General features: G+C 38.1%; 1 protein-coding gene across 1 annotated transcript; it reads right to left on the minus strand.

Annotated features, from left to right (window-relative positions):
- Positions 1-273: 273 nt before the first annotated feature.
- Positions 274-25,549, minus strand: LOC149820427 (V-type proton ATPase subunit c''1). The gene is made up of 4 exons (XM_089982824.1): positions 25,232-25,549; positions 25,061-25,138; positions 998-1,168; positions 274-917 (listed from the first exon to the last, which is right to left on the minus strand). The coding sequence occupies exons 1-4, from the start codon at positions 25,342-25,344 to the stop codon at positions 752-754; spliced, it is 528 nt and encodes a 175-aa protein (XP_089838950.1). The 5' UTR covers positions 25,345-25,549; the 3' UTR covers positions 274-751.

Genomic DNA, 25,549 nt, shown 5'->3' on the forward strand with positions numbered 1-25,549 from the left:
CGAAGGGCTTATCTGAAATTAAAAAGTTGAAGACACAATTGAGCAATGAATTTAAAATAAAAGATTTACCACCTCACGGGATGAGCAATACAATTCAAAATTTAAGTTGACGTGAGACTCTCAATTCATATATGTAAGTTCGATCATTGATAAGGTTCAAAGAAAGGGTAACCCGAAATTTGTCCCTTTGTGAGAGCACCCATTTCATTTTCATTTAAAAAGACTCGATTTCATGTCTAATATTTGTATTGTACATATGTATGTGATATAGAGTTTGCCTGAATACTAATTACATTATCACTTTTTACTAAAAGCAAAAGTAACACATAGGTACAAACCAATTACATTATTACATTATAAATTTATGATTCTTCAACTAAATAATAGTCATACCAATCTACAACAATCAACTCGATGAGCAAGGCAGTTTTCTCCCCCTTTTAAAAAAGAAAAGAAAAAAGATACACTGATGTGGGCGAATGCAGTCTGAACCAAACCCCAAAACTGGATAAAGAGGCACTCAACCATAATACCAAAGATAAACCAAGGAACAACATAGCACCACTTTTAGAAAGACCAGTGGCCCATGTACATTTATGAAACAGAGAACTGACCAAATTCACTAAGACAAACTTGTGCTAATGTGCCGACATAAACAGCCAGTCTGATCTCCAGAGCTTTACCAACATCTAAAGTAAACAGATCCCTGCTAAATACACAAGCAATGCTCTAATTCTCATCTGTGCATTTACTACTTTGGCGCAAATACTGCTTGAGCTGACATGATTATGCCTACAATGACTCCAAACAACCCAAGAGCACTACCAAAGATTTCAATCACCAATATCTTAACAAAGAGCGTTGAATTTTGAGCATCAGCCAGTGCACAGCTACTCCCGATTATTCCCACACAGACCCTGCCATAGAAAATGTGCTAAGACAAGCAGGTTCCTCAAAATTAAATGTGTTTATAAAAGAAACAAGAGAATGACCATACCCACAAACCAAGTTTGCAAACCCAACAATGATTCCAGAAGCAAAGATGGCATATCCAGCTCTGAGGGAATCAGCGGAATATATTTTTGAAGGTGGCACGCTTTCTAGCTTTGTTTGTAGAATGATTGCCACAATAACACCATATATAGCAACAGCTTCACAAAAGATTACACTGGGAAGGTGCAAAAATCCAATGATATAAGCTATTGAGAAATTATAACAAAGCAGAGATGCAATTCTAGACATCCAGAATTAAGGAACATTTGCTCCCAGTAACATCAAGATATCATAGGAAAATTGTGGTAATAACGGCAACCATGTACAAGTTTCATTTATGAATAGAGACATCTACTAAACAAATAAAGAGGTGAATTCTCCTAGTGTTTATGCATGAGTTCAAGAACTTGCAGAAAGTAGGCGGTCATAACTGCTGAAGTAGGCACCATGTGCTATGTCTCAAACCCATGAAGTATCTCCTGATGAAAGAAAAATAATCTTACATAGCAAATTCACTTCAAGACTTGCAGTTGCAGTTGCAGTACAACAATTATTCTGTGTATATCAATCACACTGAACTCTATGTATAATTGTAAGCATAGATGATCATAGTGCTTTTCTGGCATGCTACCAAATTCACTACCCCGTGATGAAAAGAGCAGAATACATAACTTACATCCAAAAGAGCAGATTCTAGAGTTTGTTCAGTGATATGACAATTAGAAACTCAGTAATATGCTTGTTTTCTAGAATTCATTTTTTAAGCACTCACACGAAAATATATTACATGGTGACATGGTATACTAGAGAGTAATTGATTACACCATTGTTGCAGTGACCTTCAAACTTCTCGGACCTGATATTACATAACATCAATTTGCTTTGTAGTTATATCTAGATCGCATAGGGTATACTAGGCATTCCAAGCTCATACACCATGTTAAACAAAAAGATCAGTTAATATACCAGAAATACATGAGGATTGCCACCGGCAAGATTCCAATCAAAAGAAGGATCAAGACCTCGTATAGACAATGTCACGATCAGTCCCAAAACTTCCTTGAAGTAAACAAAACCAACTTACACATACTTATCACTGAAAGCTGTCAGCATATGCTATCTGAAGTTTAAATCTTCGTCAACTCAATGAATACGTGGGTAGTCCAGACAAAGAATGGTAAAGGATGGGAAAGACCCTTTTTATTTTAATCAAGAACAAATAAAGTTTGATTAAGTTCAAGAGACATGTAGGAGTGACAAGTGAACCCCCATCATCAATATCTAGCAAGAGTTACTCCCAAAAGCAGTCCAATCACAAGTTTGGCTTGGTTGTTCCACCAACCTGACATGATCATCATTAGAGAGAACCACTAGGCACATTTGTCTGTGTATCCCACGAACGCCGGGGACGCACGTAACACTGGCACAGCAAACACAGATGCACTGGCGCGGCGTTCCGAGACAAGGACAGGGGGGGACATTTTTCTAAAAAAAAAGTCCTGGACAGTGTGTCCTAGACAAGAACATGTCTGTCCTTGTCTGTGCTGCACAAGGACAGTGTGTTCTGCCCAAGCTTGGACAAGCAGTCAAATGCACCCTAAAGCACATAGTTGTCTTGTATCATTGTCCATGTGTTGAATAACAATCTAGATACTCTACAGTTATCATGGAGTCATCTCAAGTTCCTCTTTAACCTACCACCAAATGGTCTTGAACCACCGTCTCCAAACCTTCAGGCGTTTCTTGTCACATCACTTAAACTCCCAAGAGTTATTCAGAGAACACATTGCGTTGCAATTCCTAGAATACCACACAGTATGGTTTAAAAGAATTTCAAAATCTTCACAACCCACAAATATGCAGAATTGTGGAGAATCAATTCTTTGGATGTTGCAAATATGATGCAATGCATCAACTTGACAATGTATCTATGTTGTCCATGTTAAAATATATGTAATTCATATATATGTATATGTTTATATACATATATATATATATGTATTATCTAAAATAGCTGATAGGGGTATTTTAGTCATTTCACAAGTACCCGATAGGGGTACTTGTTTCTTTTCTTTATTTTTTGTATATTCTTTTTTCTTTTTTTACTTTTTCTTTTTTATATTTTTGCCCACCTAAAAGGGGCCCCACCATGGAGTCGATGGGGCCCCCAACGGTCACATTTGTGACCGTTGGGGCCTCCCAACGACTCCATGGGAGCCCCTAGGTGGCTCTTCTTTTAAGGCCATAAGGCCACTCCTCCTCTCCTTCTTTTTGTGTATAAATAGGGGTGAACCCCTCTTGTATTTTTCACTCTTGAGAGCTCTCTCTCTTTTCAATAAGAGACATTTATATTTTTATGTTGTGTTGTCTCTTGTGGGTTTGGGTGTTAGCCCTTTTGTTTGTTCATTAGTGGATGTTGTAAGTGCTTAATGCACTCTTTGCTTTTCCGCATATTTCATTACATGGTATCAGAGCCTTGTGTATGCTCTTCTTCTTAATATAGCTAGTTGTGTAGCTATATTTTTTTCTTGTTGTATCTCTCTTCATTTATCCTCTTGTGAGTGATTAAAATGGAAGGAGAACAAAAGATTGATCTCTCCTTCAAGCTCAATGGCTCCAACTACATGATGTGGGCTGCCGCCATGGAGAACAACCTCAAAGGTAAAAAACTTTGGGGATACGTTATGGGCACCATTCCGGAACCACAACTCCAACTAACTAAGATGGATGGTGATCAAGAAAAAGCTCTTGAAAGAAATGCCTGCATGAAGGCCATTGAAGATCACCAATCTAAAGTGGAAGATTGGGAAAGTAAGCATGCCAAGATTCTTTCTTGGTCCATGAACAATGTGGAGCTCAAGATTTGTGCCAACATTGTCAAGTTTCGGATGGCTAATAAAGCATGGTTCTTTATGAAAGGTATGTTTACTCAAAAAGACCTTGCTCGTCAATTCTTTCTTCAAGAAAAAATCAAGACTATCAAGCAAGAAAAAATGAGTATAAGGGATTACTTTAGCACTCTTGGTCCCCTATGGGATGAACTATCTTTACTAGAACCAAAATGGGTTTCTAGTGTGGATGTGGAATTAAGGAGAGAACAAATGGAAAAAAAGCACTTTTTCCAATTTTTACATGGGCTTAGGCCCGAATATGAACAAGTTAGATCTTCCCTCCTACATAGATCTAAGCTTCTTCCCTTGAAAGATGTCATAGCCGAAATATGCCAAGAAAAAACTCGTCTTGGCATGATTAAAGGAGGAGATGATGTCTTGGCCGTATCAAAACCCGGCAACCATATGAAAGCTTACAAACCTCCACATTTTGGAAGGCAAAATAATTATAATGGCAACTATAGAAAAGTCATTTGCCATCATTGTCAAGAGTCGGGTCATATAAGACCTAATTGCCCTAAGTTGAATGAAGGGCCTAAAAATAAGGTTGTTTCTGTTGAAGAAGCTACTCAAAAGAAAGAGGAAACCATCAAAGGGAAGGAATCTTTTTCTCTTGCTCAACTATCGGAAGCACTACAAACTCTACTCAAGATACCATCAACCTCGGGTGCCGCCATAGCTTCTTCCTCTCCTCCAGGTATGTCTTCTTGGATCCTTAACTCTGGAGATTCCTTTCATATGACCCCACTTGAAAATGAGCTTTCCGATTTGTGTAATAATTATAAAAACTCATATGTTTCAACTGCCGATACATCTTTACAAGTAAAAAGTTTTGGAACTTTAAACTTTTCAAAAGATTTCTTTGTGCCAAACGTGAGAGTTGTACCTCAACTTAATTTAAATCTCCTCTCTGTTGCTCAAATATGTGATCATGGATGTGAAATCTCCTTCTCAACTAAGGATTGCTCTATACAGGATCTCCGGTCCGAGAAGCAGATTGGGCAAGGCCATAGGAGGGGAGATCTCTATTATATGAGCAACTTGAAACTCCCCACTAACTCTTTTTGTAACCATGTCCAAGATAAAAATATTAAAATTTGGCATCAAAGACTTGGACATCCAAGTTTCTCAAAAATGTACTCCTTTCCATTTGGAAAGAAATTTTGTAATGAGAAACATTTTGTTTGCAAGAATTGTATTTTTGGCAAAATGAAATCTACTCCTTTTCCAAACCGAACTTTTGTGTCCAAAAGACCTTTTGAGTTAGTCCATTCAGACGTTTGGGGTCCTTCCCCGGTCATGTCTAAAGGAGGGTACTCCTATTACGTTACTTTCATTGATGACTACACTAGGTATGTATGGATCTACTTTCTCAATTTAAAATCCGAAGTCTTTGACTTCTTCAAAAAATTTCATATGATAGTTAAAAATCAATTTTCAAGTAATATCTCTACTCTTAGATCTGATTCGGGTGGAGAATATTTATCAAATGAATTTCAAAATTATTTAGAAGTAAATGGAATTTGTCATCAAAGATCGTGTCCTAGGACTCCCCAACAAAACGGCTTGGCCGAAAGAAAGCATAGACACATCATGGAAACCACTAGGACACTCCTTATTTTCAAAGAAATTCCAAAGAGTTTTTGGGCCGAAGCGGCCTTAACCTCAACTTACTTAATAAATAGAATGATATTTTCATCCTTACAAAATACATCTCCATATGAAAAACTATTTGAAAGAACACCTGATTTCAATAGATTAAGAATTTTTCGATGTAAATGTTTTATCCTTACACATAAACGGGACAAATTATCTCCTAAAGCTATTGAATGTGTTTTCTTGGGATATGGAGAAAATCAAAAGGGCTTTAGATGTTTTGACTTGAAAAATAACAAACTCTATGTATCCAAAGATGTACCATTTTCCTTTTTGGAAAATGAAAATGGTTTTGTGAAAACTAAAAATATTGACGAAAGTGAATATGCTTTTTTATTTGATCTTCTATCTCAAGAAGATGAGACTCCTCAAGAAGAGGAAATCTCTAATGAGTCTTTGAATGATCTATAGGATATTCCTCTTGACAATGTTATAGATGAAAGTGATAGACCAATCCAAACCTATGTTAGGCGTGGTCAACAAACTCAAATGAGCGCCTTAGAAAAATACTCTCAAGGATCCAACATAGAAGAAACCTCTTTAAGGAGATCCAGTCGGATCTCCAATTCTCTCAATAGGTTTGTTTCCTATGAGTCCCTAACTCCAAGATATCGAGTGTGTCTAATTGCGTTGCACTCATTTCATGAACCTTCACACTATAATGATGCCAAAAACATTCTCCAATGGGTTGAAGCCATGAACTTAGAGCTTAGTGCCCTTGAAAAAGCAAAAACTTGGGAAATAACTTCGTTACCCACTGGAAAGAAATCAATTGGATGTAGATGGGTCTTCAAAATTAAAACTAAGAGTGATGGTTCATTAGAACGTTATAAAGCACGATTAGTAGCTAAAGGATATGCTCAAGAATATGGTATAGATTATGAAGAAACTTTCGCACCTGTTGCTAGAATGACTAGTGTTAGGACTCTTATTGCCATTGCGTCAGTGAAAAAATGGTTTATCTATCAACTAGATGTTAAGAATGCATTTCTAAATGGCGAATTAAATGAAGAAGTTTACATGGATCCCCCACCAGGAGTATGTATTGGTAAAAATAAAATTCTCAAACTTAAAAAGGCATTATATGGTTTAAAACAAGCCCCAAAGGCTTGGCATGATAGATTTAGTAATGTAATGACAAGTTTGAATTTTCGTTCATGTTATACTGACACTGCTTTGTTTGTGAAAAGTGCAGGGTCTTCAGTAGTTATTTTACTACTTTATGTTGATGATATGATCATCACTAGAAGTGATGAGCAAGGAATTTATGATATTAAGAAAGTCTTAAAAGAACATTTTGACATGTCTGATCTTGGTTTCTTAAGATACTTTTTAGGGATTGAAATGGCGTACTCTCCTCAAGGGTACATTTTCTCTCAGATGAAACTGGCTGCTGACATTTGTTCTAAATCGGGTATCTCCGATGATAAGAAGACAGAAACCCCTGAAGTCATCAATGCAAAGTTAAGGTTGGAAGATGGAACACCTCTCGAGGATCCTACTCCCTACCGGCAACTTGTTGGGTCTCTAACCTACTTATCCATTACTCGGCCAGACATAGCTCATGTTGTCCACTCTGTCAGTCAGTTTCAACATGCACCTACAACCGTGCACATGAGTGCAGTCTTAAGGATCGTCAGATATATCAAAAACACCATAACTAAGGAAGTTTTTCTTTCCTCCTCCTCATCACTTGATTTAATTGCTTATACTGATGCTGATTGGGGAGGAAATCTCAATGACCGAGTCTCAACTACGGGATTTTGTGTTTTCTTAGGTGACTCTATGATTTCTTGGAGATACAAGAAGCAGCACAAAGTATCCTTGTCCTCAACGGAAGCGGAATATCGTGCTATGGCCACTACAACCATGAAACTTGTATGGCTAAGAAGTCTCCTCAGTGATATGGGCATTGTCATCTCTACTCCTTCGAAGATGTGTTGTGACAACAAAAGTGCAATTTATATTGCAAGCAATCACACCTTCCATGAGTGTACTAAGCATATTGAGATGGACTATCATTACGTACATGATGAATACCTGAGAGGAACCATAGCACTACCTTACGTCACATTTGAGTACCAGTTGGCGGACTTCTTCACTAAGGCCCTTGCTGCTCCTCGTTTTTTGTTTCTCCTTAACAAGCTTTCGGTTATATCCCCGTAAAGCTTGAGGGAGGGTGTTAAAATATATGTAATTCATATATATGTATATGTTTATATACATATATATATATGTATTATCTAAAATAGCTGATAGGGGTATTTTAGTCATTTCACAAGTACCCGATAGGGGTACTTGTTTCTTTTCTTTATTTTTTGTATATTCTTTTTTCTTTTTTTACTTTTTCTTTTTTATATTTTTGCCCACCTAAAAGGGGCCCCACCATGGAGTCGATGGGGCCCCCAACGGTCACATTTGTGACCGTTGGGGCCTCCCAACGACTCCATGGGAGCCCCTAGGTGGCTCTTCTTTTAAGGCCATAAGGCCACTCCTCCTCTCCTTCTTTTTGTGTATAAATAGGGGTGAACCCCTCTTGTATTTTTCACTCTTGAGAGCTCTCTCTCTTTTCAATAAGAGACATTTATATTTTTATGTTGTGTTGTCTCTTGTGGGTTTGGGTGTTAGCCCTTTTGTTTGTTCATTAGTGGATGTTGTAAGTGCTTAATGCACTCTTTGCTTTTCCGCATATTTCATTACAGTCCAACATTAATGGCTTATGTTTAGTGACCACCAAGCAAATTATGTTGCTCTAGCTTGAGGCCCCAAATCTGGAGCAAGATGCACTGGTCTCCCTAAAGGTTCAAGCAAGACCCAACAGACAGGCTTTACCCAAAAACCAATAAGTAAATAAATAAATGCCCCTCTTTTCATCATGAAAATGAGCCCTGCTATGTCCATGGCTTTGCAAACACCTCATTTATTTACTGCCTTCCACAAATATAAACACCTCCACCACTATCACCAATCTTTCTAAAAGGACATTCCAATTACATTCCTTATGACCGCCCAAACCTATGTAACCACGACACTCCATTACACTCGTTGTACCCATGTTGACACTGTGGTGGGTACCGGGCGCAATGCGGGTACGCCGCGGGTCAGGTCCCGCACTGCGCCATGTCGAGTCCAACGTGCACCCGATTTCTGGTCTTAAAACCAACCTTTGTCAAACCAAAGTCAAAGGGGCAGGGCCATTTTGGTCCCACCGCACCCAATACAATCACCCCACCCCTCCCTCTCTCTCCCTCCCTGGTCTCACTCTTTCCCCCCTCCTCTCTCAACTCTCCCAAAAGCCTCGACTCTCTCCCTGGTCTCGCTCCTTTTTTTTGTTTTCGTTATTTCACGTGATGCCCCTTTTTCAAAACCCTTTTCCCTTTCCACCTTCGATTGCACAAGGAGAGAGAGAGAGAGAATGAATGAAAACAGGAAGAAGAAGAAAAAGGGGAGAGAGAGAGAGAGATACCAACATGCCCCTCCTCGTTTTCCTTCTCCTCCTCGTTGGTTTTCCTTCATCCTCTTCTTCTCCACCTCCTTGTTTAGGGATTGATCATGCATAGTTTATTCATATTGTTAGATATTTTTATGCATGATATTGTGCAAAATTAATATTAAAGGTATGTGTTAAGTGATTTTTATGCATTGTCTTGCAGGGTCGCGTGTTATCGCAATTAAAGAAAAAAAGAAACAATTTGAACCCAGTTGTATGTTAGAAAATTTTAGTTTTCTTTAGCAGGTTTTTAGAAATTATCTTTTAAAAGAGGAGGTTTTATGAAATTCTTGAAAATTATAACTCTTTTAGAAAAATTTCTAAACAACCCCTCTAACCCTAATTAGCATTATAAATATAATGTTTAGAAGAGAGGGGGTTGTCATCCCTCATTGAAAATCATGCCCCTCTCTCCCTATCTCTCTCTCTCACAACCGGCCTCCTCTCTTCTCTTTCTTCTTTCTCCTCCTCTCTTCTTCCTTTCTCTTCCTCGTCCTCGCCGGTTTAGAGTCTCCTCTTTTCGATTGGAGGTGCGTGATACACGTTGCACAAGAGATTAATTTTTTTTCTTGCATTTCTGCATGCATTAGTTTTTATTCTTTTTCGTTTGCTGCATAGGTTAGTTTTTTTTTATTAGATTATTTTTTGCTTGATAGTTTAGTTTTTTTTACTTGTTGAAATAGAAAAAAAAACATGGGCTGAATTTAATTCTAGATCTGCTGACCAGATCTATCAATCAGATCTAGCCGACCGATCTATTGGTTAGCCCAGATCTAATCTGCTGATCAGATCTGCCACCGCAGATCGATCAGCAGACTAGATCAGGTCACCCTGATCTGCCGAGCCATATCAGCCGTGCCCAGATCTGCTGCCAGTCTCAAGCCAGCCTGATATTTTTTTTCGATCTGCAACAGATCAGGCTGCTGACCGTGCAGCCTGATCAATGATTGATTGCAGCATGCCGGGCCAGCTCAGACCCCGACCATATCTGTGTCCAGGCAGATCTGACTAAGCCAGATCTGGGTCGATTAATTCTGCTGAGCCTGATCTGCAGTCACCCAAGCGACCCACCTGTCAGATCAAGCAGGCCCTGAATAAACCAAACCAGACCAGATCAGCCGATCTGTCAGCATGACAGACCGATTGATCTGCTGTTAGCAGTAGGCCTGATTTGCCGAGCCATCCTGAGTTTTTTTTTTTTTGTATATCCAATTTGCAGCAGACTCTTTTTCCATAGTTTTTTTTGGGCGATATTGGCTTTCATTGGATCGACCGGATCAGGCCAGCCCAATTAGTCTGATCAGCGGGTTGATTAGAACAGCCTGTGATCAAGCAGAGTGACAACCAACCAGCGGTTAGATCTGCTAGCAGACCAGTCCAGCTTGAATTTTTTTTACCTGATTTGTTGGCTAGCTGCAGACCTGATCTATCTCACCAGCCGAGCCAGACCCGACCAGACCAGGCTGATCTGCTAGCGCCACCAGTCGATCTGCCAGCCGATTACACACTGTGATTTGCTGATCAGTTTTTAAAAAGGGGCACGGTTGAGTGGATTGTGTGCTTAATTTTTCTTTTCTTTAGAGTTAGGTACATATAGATTTTAGTTTTTAGATTTAATTTAATTGTTATTTTACTGCAACTAACCATAACTGGATTAGATAGTTTAGTTGTTTCATCTTATTTTGGTTTTGAGTTTTGCAGGTGGGTACAACCGTACAAGCTTTTGATTGCCATTGAAATGCGACAGCAAGGGCCGTACACGTGGGGACAACAGGAACTAGATCGCGAGCAAACAGTGCCCTACAAATTGTTACTTTTCTTTATTTTTGTTTTTTCTTTTTTCTTTTTGGGGCCTCAAGCCATTTAATTTATCGGGTTGTAATAATTTTATTTCTGCTCAGACCATTATAATAGGGTTAGTACTGTTAATATATATATATATGTTGTCCTGCTGTATTTTTGTATCTCTTTTTTGTATTTTTTCTTTTTTTATTTCTTTTGTATTTCCTTTGCTGACTGTGTCAACTATAAGAGCTGTTGGACTCCCCAATGGCTAGTTTTCTAGCCGTTGGGGACTCCAACAGCTATCTCATGTTGTTCTTATTTAAAGGCCTCTTGGCCTTCTTGTATATTATTGCTTCTTTGAAGCTTTTCTACTTTTTGTTAATAATACACAATGCCTTAGTGCACTTATTTCCTTTGTCTTGAGTGAGATACAGATTTATATCTGTATTGTGTTGAAGATCCGCTGATTTACATGGTGTCAGTGCCAGGTTCCCTGTAAACAGTTATTTCTTGTTTTGAAGCACCTCGGTTTGCTGGTTTCTGAATACCAACTGTTTGGTGTTTTGCCTCTGATCAAAGGCAGATCAGTTTCTGATCTGATTCTATTCTTACGTTGCTGCTGTGGGCATAATCTGTTGCTGTCAAATCTGCTGCGACAGATTGTTGTTTGAAGTGCTGCAGCAACCAACTTTGCTGCGGATGATTCTTGTGCTGTCATCATTGGTGTATTGCTAAGATTTTGAAAACTGCTGCATTTCAAAGGCATTCTTGTGTTGAAAAGTCGTACTCTTCTTCAAATCTATAAGGTGTGATTCTTCTTATTTTAAATTTTGTTTTGTTGAAATGGAAGAGAAAGAATTTGGTTTCTTGTCTACAATTCCCAAGCTTTCTTCTACCAATTATAGAACTCGGGCCTCTTCCATGGAATATATTTTTTGGGGAAGAAATCTTTGGGGATATATAGATGGATCCAATGAGGAACCTCAACTATCTCTCACAAAGAAAGTTGAAGGGAAAGAAGTGGAGTTAAATGAAAATGAAAAAGAAAAGGCTTTCAATGAATACAATAAGAAATGGAGAGCTTGGAAGTATGGTCATCATAAGGTCATTCATTGGCTTCAAGCGGGTGTAGATTCGGCCACACAAGCTCAAATATCCAATTTTCAATTAGCTTATGATTATGAAGCTTGGGATTATATAAAGGAAACCTTTACTTTAAAGGATGCTGCTCACAAGGCCAATCTCCAAAGAGGCATTATGCTTGCACAAGGAGACAAAACTATTAGGGAATTTTATGGAGAAATAATGCAATTATGGGATCAACTTTTATTATGTGAACCCAAATGGACAACCGATTTAGCTCTCTGAAGGCAACAATTAGAAGAAGACAAACTTTTTAAATTCATTGATAGACTTCGACCGGAGTTTGATGGAGTATTCATAGAGAACGACCACCTACGATTCAAGAAGCACTTGCCGAATTAACAATGGAAGAGACAAGGTTGACAAGTCAAAATCTCAAGAATGATAGTGTCCTTGCCATGTCTAAACCGGGATATAATGTGAAGCCTCATAGACCTCCGCACTTCAACAAGCAAAGCAATGAAGATTTTTACAAAAATGTTATATTCTATTATTGCAAACAAACAGGACATATTAGACCTAAATGTCCCAAGTTAAGGAAGGAAGAAAAGAAAGATGCCACATAAAATATGTAATCTCATATGTAATCTCATGTGCATGTATTTTTTTCTTTTTCCTTAGTTAGCTTTAGTTAGTCTTAGTTAGAACTTAACTAGAAATTAGGTTTAGTTTTTACTTGGACTGTTATAGCCATTTCCTTTTTGACTAGTCAAAAAGGTGCTTTTTGACTAAAGTCAAAAAGCAAATTTCAAGAGAGTTGTTGGACTCCCAACGGCTCTAAATAGAGTTGTTGGGAGTCCAACAACTCCCTTGATGGATCCTCTCCCTTCTCTATAAATATGGGGTACTATTCCCCTTGTATAGCACTCGGTTGTATGGGATTTTCTGCCAAGTTAATGAGATTCATTTTTTGTTATTCCTTTTGTATACCCTTTCTTGGGTATTGTGTATGTTCTTATGCTTGGGCTATCTTTGTGAGTATTTGTTGAGAGTTCCTTTGGTTGTGGGTTTCATTTTCTTGCATGGTATCAAAGACATTGGTGGAAGCAATCAAAGGTTTTTTGTGTGCATTGGGAAGCATGCCACTCAAGTTTTCTTCAAGAGAGTGAAGTCTCTTTAAAGTAGTGGGCGTGTGAAGACTTGAAAGCTTGGAGGATTGCTTATTTTCGCCATTTTGTGGTAGAGTATCTTCCTCTTTTCTCATTTTTTAAGCTTTTTCCGCTTCTCCTTTCTCTTCTCATTCACAAGCTTGTAAAATGGATGACAATGATAATGTCACCATTAATCCCATAAAACTCAATGATTCAAATTATGTAACATGGGCTTCTATCATGAAGCACCTTATTTGGGGAAAAGGATTATGAGGATTAGTGGATGGAACCGAGGAGGAACCTAAATTAATTCTCACCAAAGAAGAAGGAGAAAAAAAAATACCTCTCTCGGAGATAGAAAAAGTCAAAGCTATTTTCACATACGAAAAAAAAGTGAAAAGAATGGAGAATGGGACATGCCAAAATCATGTCTTGGCTTATATCAAGTGTTGATATAAAAAAGTGTTCTAGCCTAGCTAAATTTGAACACGCGTGGGATTACCTTAAGAGAATATACTCTCTCAAGGATATTGCACACATATGCAACCTTCAAGAAAAGGTTTGTAATATGATTCAAGGGGACAAAAGCATTAGGAAATATTACAATAGTTTGTCCGAGTTATGGGAGGAATTGGATCTCCTTAAACCAAAGTGACATTGCCCACATGACATAGAGCTTCGCCAAAATCAAGTAAATGCGGAGCATTTCTTTCAATTTATCAATGGTCTGAGATCAGAATTTGAGACAACCAAATCCGCTCTTCATCGGGGAAAAGTCTCTTCCATTGAAAATACAATTGAAGCGTTGAGCATGGAGGAAAACAGACTCAAGAAAAGAATTTCTAAAAGTGATGATGACTCGGTCTTAGCAGTATCTAGACCGAGAAATCATGTTCGTCCATATAAACCTCCGCATGTTGGGAGGACTAATGATGAAAAGCATGAAAGTGAGTTTGAAAGGAGAAAGGTCATTTGTTATTATTGCCGTGAACCGGGACATGTCAAAACATATTGTCCAAAGTTATAAAAATATGGTTGCCACAGTCGAATCTCCACAAGAAACAAGTGAGACATCCATTGGGAATATGCCTCTAACTCAATTGGTGGAGGCACTTCAACCTCTTCTCAAAAGAGCTTCGTCATCCGCTGAAGCCGCTGTCTCTTCCGTAGGCATCTCTGATCCTGGTAAATCTCTTTGGCTTCTTGATTCTGGAGCTTCTTTTCATATGACACCCAATATAAAATTGTTATCCCAATATCATAACTCAAGTGATTCAAACGTTTTTACCGCTGACAAAACATATCTTGAGATTAAGGGAATAGGATGTGTTGTAATGTTCAAAAGTTAGATTTGGATCTTTGGCACAAAAGATTTGGACATCCTTGTATATCCAAGATTCAATTTTTTTCAAACATGAAAAAAATTTGTAATTTTGAAGCTTTTACATATGAAAAATGTATTCTTGAAAAAATGAAAACACTACCTCTTAAAGAAAGAACCTTTGTTTCTACACGACCACTTGAGTTGATTCATTATGATGTTTGGGTCCCGCACATGTTATATCAAAAGGTGGGTTTATGTACTATGTGATCTTCGTAGACGACTTTACACGACACACTTGGATTTATTTCTTTAAACATAAATCTGAAGTTTTCTCTTACTTTCAAATATTTCACAATATAGTTAAAAATCAGTTTAAAAGGGATATCTCGATATTTCATACTGATTCAGGAGGAGAATTTTTATCAAAAGAATTTAAAGATTATTTAAATCTATATGGGATTTTACATCAAAATCATGTTCTTACACCCCTCAACAAAATGGTTTAGCGGAAAGAAAGAATAGGCATATTATAGAAACAACAAGAACCATTCTCATTACACATCAAGTACCAAAAAATTTATGGGCTGAAGCAGCCTTAATTGTTGTCTATCTCATCAATAGGATGCCTTCCTCGATAAACAATATTTCCCCAACTGAAAAGCTTTATAAGCAAACTCTAGATTACTCTAGGTTAAGAGTATTCGGATGCAAATGTTTTGTGTTCACAGATAAGAATGATAAATTCTCTCCACGTGCTATTTCATGTGCCTTTTTAAGTTATGCAAGTTATCAAAAAGGGTACAGGTGTTTCGATTTCAGAAATAACAAACTATATGTTTCAAAAAATGTATCATTTTTGGAAAATGAAAGTCCCTTTGAAAATAAAGATTCTACGAAAACAGACAAGTACTCCTTTGTATTGGACTTAGTTTCGAGGAGTAATAAAAGTAATATTGATCAAGATGATCAAAATGATATCACTAACACTAAGCCAATTGATAGCAACCAAGATTGTATTTAATACTCTAGATGAAGAAACATAAAAAGACCATGTGCTTTTGAAAAGTACACAAAGGAACAAGACCCTGTGTCTTCAACTAGAAAATCCACTAGGATCTCGAAAGTCCCTGAAAAATTTGTGTCATATGAGTTTTTTTCACCAAAATTCATCGTCTTAATTCACTCTTATGAAGAACCTTCCAGTTATGATATAGCTAAGGATCAACCTGAATGGGTCAAAGCTATGGAAGTTGAATTAGAAGCTTTAGAAAAAGCAAACACCTGGACCATTCAAGATATCCTACCCAACAAAAAAACTTATTGGTTGTCGTTGGGTGTACAAAGTTAAGACCAAGAGTGATGGCACTCTTGAGAGGTTCAAAGCTCGGTTAGTTGTCAAAGGCTATTACCAAGAATATGGAATAGATTATGAAGAAACATTTTCCCCAGACTACTATTAGAATCTTGATAGCTCTTGCCTCTATAAAGAAATGGCATATTTTTCAAATGGATGTTAAAAATGCATTTTTAAATGAAAGTTTAGTTGAAGAAGTATACATGTATCCACCGCCAGGAATTAATGTCCCTGAAGAGAAAACTCTTCGCTTAAATAAGACTTTGTATGGTCACAAACAAGCTCTGAAAGTTTGGTATGATAAGTTTAGTAAAGTTATACTTGATTTTGGTTTTCAATCTTGTCTTACTGACACAGCTTTGTTTGTTAAGAATTCTAATGCAGGTATTATTATCCTTTTTCTCTATGTTGACGACATGATCATCACCGGAAGTGATAAACAGGGAGTTTACAAGATTAAAAAGTTTCTCAAAACACATTTTGAAATGAGTGATTTAGGTTTTTTAAAATACTTTCTTGGTATAAAAGTTGCATACTTTTCTAGAGGGTATTTACTAACTCAATCTAAGTTTGCCTTGGATATTGTTGACAGGTCAGGCATTTCAGATGAAAGATACGTTGACACTCCCGAAGTTGTAAATGTCAAGATGAAGATTGATGATGGAGAACCACTTGAGAATCCAACTCCTTATAAAAAACTCGTCGGGGCACTATTGTATCTTTCCATTATAAGACATGACATTGCACATGTTATCCATACAGCCAGTCAATTTCAGCATGCTCCAACATCTATTCATATAGGAGCAGTTTTACGAATTATTAGATATATTAAAATTTTCATTTCTCAAGGGTTATTTTTGTTTGCTTCTTCTAACCTAGAACTACTTGCTTATACTGATGCAGATTGGGGAGGCGATCCAAATGACCGCCAAGGAGAATCTTTGGTCTCATGACGATGCAAGAAGCAACAAAAAGTCTCAAAAGCGACCTAGGAAGCGAACCAGAAGCGACCTAGGAAGCGAAAAAAATGAAAAAAAAAATAGGGCTTAGAAAATGGTTTTGATTAACCTTTCTGCTATTGATGCTTAGAAAATTCTAGAGGGATGAATGAAGAAGATGGGTTTTGGTAAACGTGGTTTAAAAAAAGACTTGGTCCCAAGTTTGAACTATAGACAACTTAACCAAGGCCCATCAACTTGTAACACTATTAAGTATGAATTACATAAATAGGTATTATCTTTGACACTCTCAACCATTTAAATTATGAAATCAAATTCTTGTTGACAGGCCTTTACATTTAAAACCAAATAAGTTACCCCGTGGCATGTGTTTCAAAATTTAAATAGCTCATGTTTCCACAAACTACCGAGACAATGAGATTACATTTATCTCAATGTCACATGGATATGGCCATATATAGGGGATATAAACATTTTATGCATTTGGTCAAAATTAATATTCACAATGTTGTACAATATTATTGTCTGGCTGCCACACCGAGTTTCACTTGGCCAAAATTGGAGTCAAGATTAACTATATAATTTCCACTACAAAATGTAAAACTACATTAAATATTCTTGTTATCAGTTACATGAAATAAAAAGGACAAGAGAGAGAGGGGGAATCTTCTGAGAATGTCAGCAATAAAAATTAACTAAAATGGCATGATTTTCTTGTCCAATATGAGGAGCAATATAAATCATGTCTGTGTGTCTTGTTACCTATTCCAACAAAAAAAATGACCATTAAAAGGTCATGAGCAAAAAATATGAAGCACAACATGGACCTAGGAAGTATAATAAAAAAACTTTGCTAATGGAATATTTAATTCTGTGGAATTCTGTGGTGAAAATAGGAATAGGAGAAGAGAACTACCTGTCTTAGCAGGGTCATAAGATCTCCAACACAATACTCTAATACCAGCCATAAATGTGCTGAAGTTTCATTACTGCTGGCAGGCCAGCAGGGCCATTAGCAAGGTGGGAACTCAATCCCACCTAACCGATTATTGTTGGCAGGCCAGCAGAGCAAGGTGGGAACTCAATCCAACCTGACCGATTAGCTCTTGGCATACCAGCATGGCCATTAGCAAGGTGGGAATGAGCTTCCCAAAAAGCCAACCTGGGGTCAACATGAATGAAGGGGAACACATCGGCAAGTCTGATAGAAAACCCATGCCGACCCCTTTTCACCGAGGACCCAGCAGAGAGCGTGAGAGAGAGGAGAAAGAAGAAATAGAGTGAGAGAAGAGAAGTGAGCGTACTTGAATGGATTCATCGCCAGAAGTAGGGAGGAGGTCGTCGGAGGTCGCAGGAACTCGAAACTCGCCGAAAACTCGAGAGAGAGAGAGAGGGACTCGGATGCATGAAAAAATAAAAGCCTAAGCCCTCAGGGTTTTGTTTTTTCACGGGTTTTGTAAAATGCTGATTTTACCCTTAGTTAAAGGGCATATTCACGTGTTGATTTTTAAAGCACACGTGTAAAAAAAATATTTAAGGGCAAACTAGTCATAACCTTGAAAGCGTCCCCTTTTAAAGGGGTGTGTGTCCCCCATTAAAGGGACATGCGTACCCCTTTAAAGGGAAGTGTGTCTCCCTTTAAAGGGGGACATGTACCCCTTTAAAGGGGGACGCGTACCCCTTTAAAGGGGGTACGCGCTTCCCATTTGAAATGTGTGCTTCCCCACGCGTTTCGGAAGCGCGACGTTTCACGCTTCCGAAGCGTGTATCGGGGAAGCGCGCTTCTCCTTCTATAGGGGCGCTTCCGGTGACTCTGGTTAAACCAGCAATTAGCCTTGATATGACCACATTTGCTACACAGATAGCATGTGGGAACACTCTTTGAAGAACCGGCAATGAAATTTGGCGTATGTAGCAACCCACGTCCACCCTGGATTTGTGCTCCTCTACCTCAGCCATGCCCCCCTCTATAGGAAAGATCTTCTCGTGTGCAATCAGTTGTCATGCATGTGGCAAAGACATCATGCGTAGATGATTGCCCTGCTGAAGTATCAGACATGCTTTTCAAAGACAATTTGTACTGAAGCAGTTTAGCACGTAAATCCTCAAAACTGGGCAATGTAGGTAAACACAATAAATAAGTGACAAAAACACGATACTCTGACCCCAGGGCACTCAACGACTGCTGCACTTTTTCTTTATCTGATATTGGATATGCGACAATTGCTAATTGATCTGTGATGCTTTTAACTTGATTTAAAAATTCAATAATAGTCATTGACCCTTTTTTTTAAAATCTGGAATTCACGCTTGAGAAATAACACCTTAGCTTCTGATATCTAAGAGTAAGTCTGAGCTAGAGTCTCCCACAGTGTTTTAGTTGTGCAATCATCAGGAATAGAAACTAATACCTCTTGAGACAATATGAAAGTGATGTACGCGACAAGAGCCTGATCGCACTTCATCCAGGCAACAAATGCAGGGTTACGAACAACGTTTGCCATTCCATCGCCCTCTTTTGTTTCTTGTGTAATAAACTCTGATGGTGTTGAAACTGAGCCATCCAAGTAACCTGTAAGATCTTGACTTCGAATGAAGGGAGTGATCTGCCTCTTCCAAGTCAGATAGTTATTTGAATTTAATTTTTCAGAGACAAACTGCCCCAAAAAGTTGGAAGAAAGACCAGAGTTGGCATAAGTATCTATTGACAAACCTTGGAGACTCATATTGAGGGATTAAGAGGGATCAAGAATAACAACAATAGCTTTAAAGAGAAATCTGAAATCAAAACAGCAAAGCAAATTTGATGTGACTGATTTCAGATTGAGTATAGGACCAGAATGAAGGAGAGCATGAAATAACCCACACGACACAGTTGGCAGGTGAAGGAGAACAACAGATTTTAGAAGATGAGATGCAGATTTGAAAGAAAACAGGATAGCCAAACGCTAATATTAGAAATATATGAAGATGAAGACGGACGCAAGGACGCATAAGTGTTTTAGGGTTTAAGAGGTAAGATAGAGAAAGACACGACAGATCTGTTGGAGATACATAGCAGATCTGAATGTGATTTAGATCTGTGATAAGAGTATTGGATTTTTAGGAAACGTGAGGTAGAGGAAGAAGAAAAGAGCGACAAACCTTTGAGGAACGAAGATAGAAGGAGAAGAAGAGGGCGACAGGAGGCACATCTGACGAGAAGAAAAGGATGACTTTTTGAAAGAAGAAAAGAGCGACAAACCTTTGAGGAACGAAGATAGAAGGAGAAGAAGAGGGCGACAGGAGGGAGATCGGCACATGTTGACGAGAAGGAAAAAATGACTTTTTGATTGGCACCCGTTGACGAGAAGTAAAGGATGACTTTTCACGCCCAGAAATTTTGCTGCTCTGATACCATATTAAATATGTTGGTAAGTTGAAACATTTAGTAGAAAGTAAGAAAATATGAAGAGGAAGAAGAGAGGAATTATCTGGGAATCAACAACCTCGTTAGGTTCCTTATGGGCTGCGGTAAACCTTGATTAGATTAAATAGGGTTACAACACTTTTACACGGACAAAAATGCCCTGTATTAGAAATACATATTACATTATAAAACACGTGTATGGATATGGATCCAATTCATTCATACTCTAATATGAAGGTGGGGATAGAGGGCAAAATTTTGAGACGTGGAGGGGGTGGAGACCTTGTCCCCACCCCTGCCGCAGTCCACTGCCATCCTGACTCATAGATGTGTTCAACAAGCTCGATTTAGTAGAAATCAACTATTGAATCATGTTTTTACACGAAAAACATGTTTTTGTGATTCGGGAAAATCAATGCCTTCATAACTGTAAATTTTGTGAGTCGGCAAAATTATTGATTCTTCTTTTCCATTATTAAAGTCTTTAGTCTCCTTAAATGCATAGTCCTATACTCTCCCTTCTCCCACTCTTTCTCTCCCCATCCTTTCACAATTATTGTCCACTTTCTTTTTCTTTTTATATTTCTTATTCAACCTTTTCCCAAGTCTCTCTCTCTCTCTCTCTCTCTCTCTCTCTCTCTCTCTCTCTCTCTCTCTCTCTCTCTCTCTCTCTCTCTCTCTCTCTCTCTCTCTCTCTATATATATATATATATATATATATATATATATATATATATATATATTCTCTTCTTTCCCACGACACCATCATTAATGCAATTAATATCTTTTTCCACTTTCAATACTTCTCTTTCTCTCTCCCATTAAGTGTACTTAATACACCCCTCTTTCTCTTTTACATAACCCAACTCCCTCTCCTTTCCCTATGGAAACATATTCTTTATTCACTTTTTCATATTCCAAGGAACATACAACCATCCTCCCCCTCCCTCTCTCTCTTCCAAGGCAAATGTTTTCCCTTCCATTTCTTTTTTATTTTCATTTTAACTAAGACCCCAAAGATGTACATATCTTTATCACACTTTACCAACCTTCTTTCACTTTTTTAATGTTTCCAATAAAACCATAAATACACTCTAAAATTTTCTTGGATTTCTTGGAGTAATGCATATATATAGGCCATCCATGGCAGCCATGAGAAGGTAAAATAGCAACACCTGAGGTGACAAGTCACTTTGTTGTTGGAACCAGTATCGTACAATAAGTATCGTTACTTTTGGGTTTTGTGATACAATACACACTCGTATCGCAATATGAGTATGTATCATACTTGTATCGGGTGTATCGTGCCATATCGTACGATACATGGTGCATCGTATGATACACCTTAGACACACTTTAAAAAAAGCCGAAAGTTTTTTTTCATTTTGGGTTTTAAATACCTTTTGAAGGTCGACTTCTTCATTTGTCTAGAGGACATTAGAAGTGCATTTTCACCATTTTTTCACTCAAAGAAATGGGTTAAGGTTAAAAAAAATGTATTTCCACCATTTTTTCACTCAAGAAAATGGGTTAAGGTAAAAAATCTTTATTATGAGTAAAATTACAAAGTTACTTTCCAAAAAAAATCACCTTGGGGGCTCTACCCTGTACAACCTCCATCAACTTACCGCGAAAATCAAACATTAATATGATGGTAGAAATCAAGCTCCACACTCCTCCAACAAAGATGCCATAAGATGATCCGGCATCGCAATGTGGCACTCAAGTATGAGCGAAAACCGATTGAAAATCGAGTGCAACTATCGTCATAATATTTTGTTTATATAATATTAAAGTATGAGTCTTGTGGCATGTTCTTAATTGCAAGATATTTAATATTTTGCATTGTTCTTGTGAGATAGTTGATGTTTGATGATGTCTTATGTAGCTCATAGAGACATAAATGCTTCATATATGATTTTATGGTTGTATTTTGTGCAATTCATCATTGTTTCATGTGATATGATTTTTTTTACATTTTTGCTATTTTTTATTTTTTTATTTTTCATTTAAAAAAATATTAATAATTAAAGATACGGTGTTACTTTGTGCCTGACCAATACTGGTAACAATACGATATTTATACGGGTTAGGTTTGGTTCAGACCCAAGTGGTACTAGACTTGGACCCGATTTTCGGGTATGGTATCAAGTTTGGACCCAGGTCTAATTGGGTCCACTATAAGAAAAAACATACCCGGACCAGATAAGAACTACATGAACCAGACCCTGACCATACCATGTAAAACATATTTTTTATCATTTTTACATTGAAAATTTGCAGGTTTTGGTCGGAACTCGGGTCGAGTACGGGTCTGGTATAAAATTTCGCAAACTATACCTGGCTCCATGTATTAATCGGACCATCGGGTCCAGACCCAAGTCTTAATCGGGTCTTATTATTTGTCACCATACCTGGACCCTATAGAATTTGGTTTGACTCGGGTCCCGATAAACCTGACCCGTTGACACCCCTACTTAAAATCTTGGTTGGAACTACTCAGGAAAGTAAAGTAGTTGAAGGTGAAGAGAGCCAAAACCCTAACAAAATAAACCAAACACAAAATCCTTGGAAGGGAACGGTAATTGTTGCCTTGAAAGTGAGAAAGAGAAAAAGAAATGGAAGGGAAAATGTTTGCCTTGGAAGGAGTTAGAAAGGAGAGAGGGAGGGGGTGGAGGGTTATAATGTTCCTTGGAATATGAAAATAGTGAATAAAAAAGATATTTGCATAGGGAAAAGAGAGGAAGTAGGGTTACGTAAAAGAGAAAGAGAGGAATGTATTAAATACACTTAATGAGAGAGAGATGAGAGGCATTGAAAGAGGAAAAAGATATTAATTGCAGTAATGATAATGATTTGGGAAAGAAGATAATATATAAAGAGAGAGAGAGAGATCTACGTAGAGGACTATGAGATATGATGAGATAGAGAACCTTGGGAAGAGCTAGAATAGGAAATATAACAAGAAAAAGAAAGTGACCATAAATTGTGACATGATGGGGAGAGAGAAAGAGTGGGAGAATGAAGGGAAGGAGTAGGACTATGCATTTAAGGAGACTGACTTTAATAGTGGGAAAGACGAATAAATAAGGTAAGATAGAAAGTGAACTAATTTTTAATATTTAAAAATTTTATAAATTTCTATTAGCTATAAAGAGGGGCTTTGGTCACCTTAAAGTTAGTGCTCTCTCCAAAAGATTGGGACTTATACATACATACATACATATATAGAGAGAGAGAGAGAGAACTGAACATATTAAGCCATCTTTTCTCATTTTGCCCTGTTAGGCCCCATAGTTTGAAGTGTTTTATGATAGATTTGAATTGTTAGATGTGTTTAGCATGCTAAATTTAGTGGGGAATTGACTCTTGGATCATGTTTTTTTGACAAAAAAATTTATTTTTATGAGCCGGGAACAATTTATGCCTTCATAACCATTGATTTTGCATCACCGGAAAAAACTGTATACAGGTCAGATTCCATTGATCCAAAAGCCAGTTCCCACTAAAAAAACCTATAGATTACATTTATGGTGATGTGAGAAAAAATACCCAAAGCTACGATTTTTGAAGGGGCCTAACGGGGAAGAACGAGCACACACACACACACACACACACACACACACACACACACACACACACACACACACATATATAGATATAGATATATATTATGTGTGTGTGTTTGGATTGAGTTAAAAACCAAAAGTCCATATATAAAAATATGGAGTTTGGATAGAGTTAAAATCCAAACCCACATATAAATATATGGGTGCAGGGGCCAGAAGTGTTTTGTTCGCCTCTCTCTCTCTCTCTTCTTCTAGCCAGGTACCATCATTCGACCTAATAAAAAACTAAAGAAAATAGTTCTGGGTCAGGATGGGCCAGGTCAAGACCCAACCCGTGGCCCACACCGAACCTGGTAGCGGGCGATACCGCGCCTGCACCCTGCCGAGTCGACATGGGTGTGTTAGCCCAAGTGATGCACCCGTGTGACATAGATTATGATGGACTTAGCACTTCTAGCTGTCCAATCCCAAGGCCATTGACCTCCAGCTTTGCACTAAGGCCACTCCATCTTGCCTAGAGTTAAGAGAGTGCTCCTAGGGAGGATAAGACAAGCATAAATTACTTTAATTAATGACAAAGATGCTATATAATTGGCTCTCATCTTTCGTATAGCATGAATGCTACAGGCGCAAAGCCATCAGAAAGGATTTTGAGCAATTATACAAGACATAAATTTGTTGGTCGGAACAACCAAAACTATTCATAAGCTATGCATTCAATAGAAGCAAAAGGTGACTGGAGAACACGTCAGAAACTCTAGTCATGCTGAAACAAAGTCACAATCCAAGCAGGAGATGGATCAAAGATGCGTATACTTACCAACTGAATTAGAAATTAGCTAACTTGTTCAACAGCTTGAAGTAAATTCTTAGAAGGGAAAAGTTCGAACAGAAGATCAGAAAAGGATAACAACAAACCACGACATGACATCCAAGATGGATAGGTTTTTTCTTTCTTTCAAGAGGATTCCTGGCATGTTAAGCCCTGGTAAGGCTCTTCGCTTCTCATAAAAAAAAAGGATCATAAAGTAGCACAGTGGCTCCATATAAATTTTAAAGCTAAAAATTCGACTCCTAACTCATGATACCTTCCCGACCAGCTAGCATCATCCTGCATTGCACTCACATGATAGAGAAATCGGGTTTCTGTATCTGAAAATCGCACAACAACCCATTTCTAGCACGATAGCATACAACTCACATACAAGCAAGATTCAAAAGATAAGCAAATCAAATATCCTCATTCTAAAAGCCTTCTGATCAAGCATTCGCTAGATTCACAAGTTCAATCCTTCACCAAAAGGTGCGGTATGAAATTCCGTTGCTCCAAGCAATGAATTATCCCCCAAAAAAGTCCAAACAAAAACGAAACGCGCCGAGATTTCATAGGTGGTACCTAATTAGATTCTTGGAAGTGATCCGGGGAGCCTTGATAGCGGCTCCGATCAGGCTGCTACCGGTGATATATATTCCCCTGACAAATTATATCGATGATAACGAATAAATGTCATAAAATTCATGAGAAAAGGTGGGAATTTGAAGAATTTTTGCAGATGATCGTACTCACCAGGCGGCGCCGAGGACGGAGACGCCGATCGCGATAGCGATTCCGATGGCGGAGAACGTGTAGGGGGAGATCTTCACGAGAGCCCGCGACCACGAGCTCGAATAGCCGACCATGGCGGCTGAAAAAGACACCGACCGTCGGAGGAGGGCAAGAGGGATCTCTAGGGCTTTCCCGAAACCTTTTCTTCTCCGATTGCGGCAGGATTAGTCCTTCTGCGTGCAGGTATATTTTGGGTTTCTCGCTCAGATCGCGAACTTCCGGTAACAAAAACGGGAAATTTTAGGGTTTCGGAGAACGAGAGGACGTCTCTCTCCTCTT

The sequence above is a fragment of the Nuphar pumila genome, chromosome 12 (genome assembly GCF_984573655.1).
Source record: "Nuphar pumila chromosome 12, dmNupPumi1.hap1.1, whole genome shotgun sequence".
Classification (NCBI taxonomy): Eukaryota; Viridiplantae; Streptophyta; class Magnoliopsida; order Nymphaeales; family Nymphaeaceae; genus Nuphar; species Nuphar pumila.

Bases quoted from the DNA above. Each gene is read 5' to 3' on its own strand.
- LOC149820427 (XM_089982824.1), bottom strand. From the start codon at position 25,344: ATGGTCGGCTATTCGAGCTCGTGGTCGCGGGCTCTCGTGAAGATCTCC. The intron at 1,169-25,060 runs GTACCACCTATG...GCACCTTCCCAG, and splicing joins ACTTCCAAGAATCTAATTAG to TGTAATCTTTTGTGAAGCTG. The intron at 918-997 runs GTATGGTCATTC...TTTCTATGGCAG, and splicing joins TTTGCAAACTTGGTTTGTGG to GGTCTGTGTGGGAATAATCG.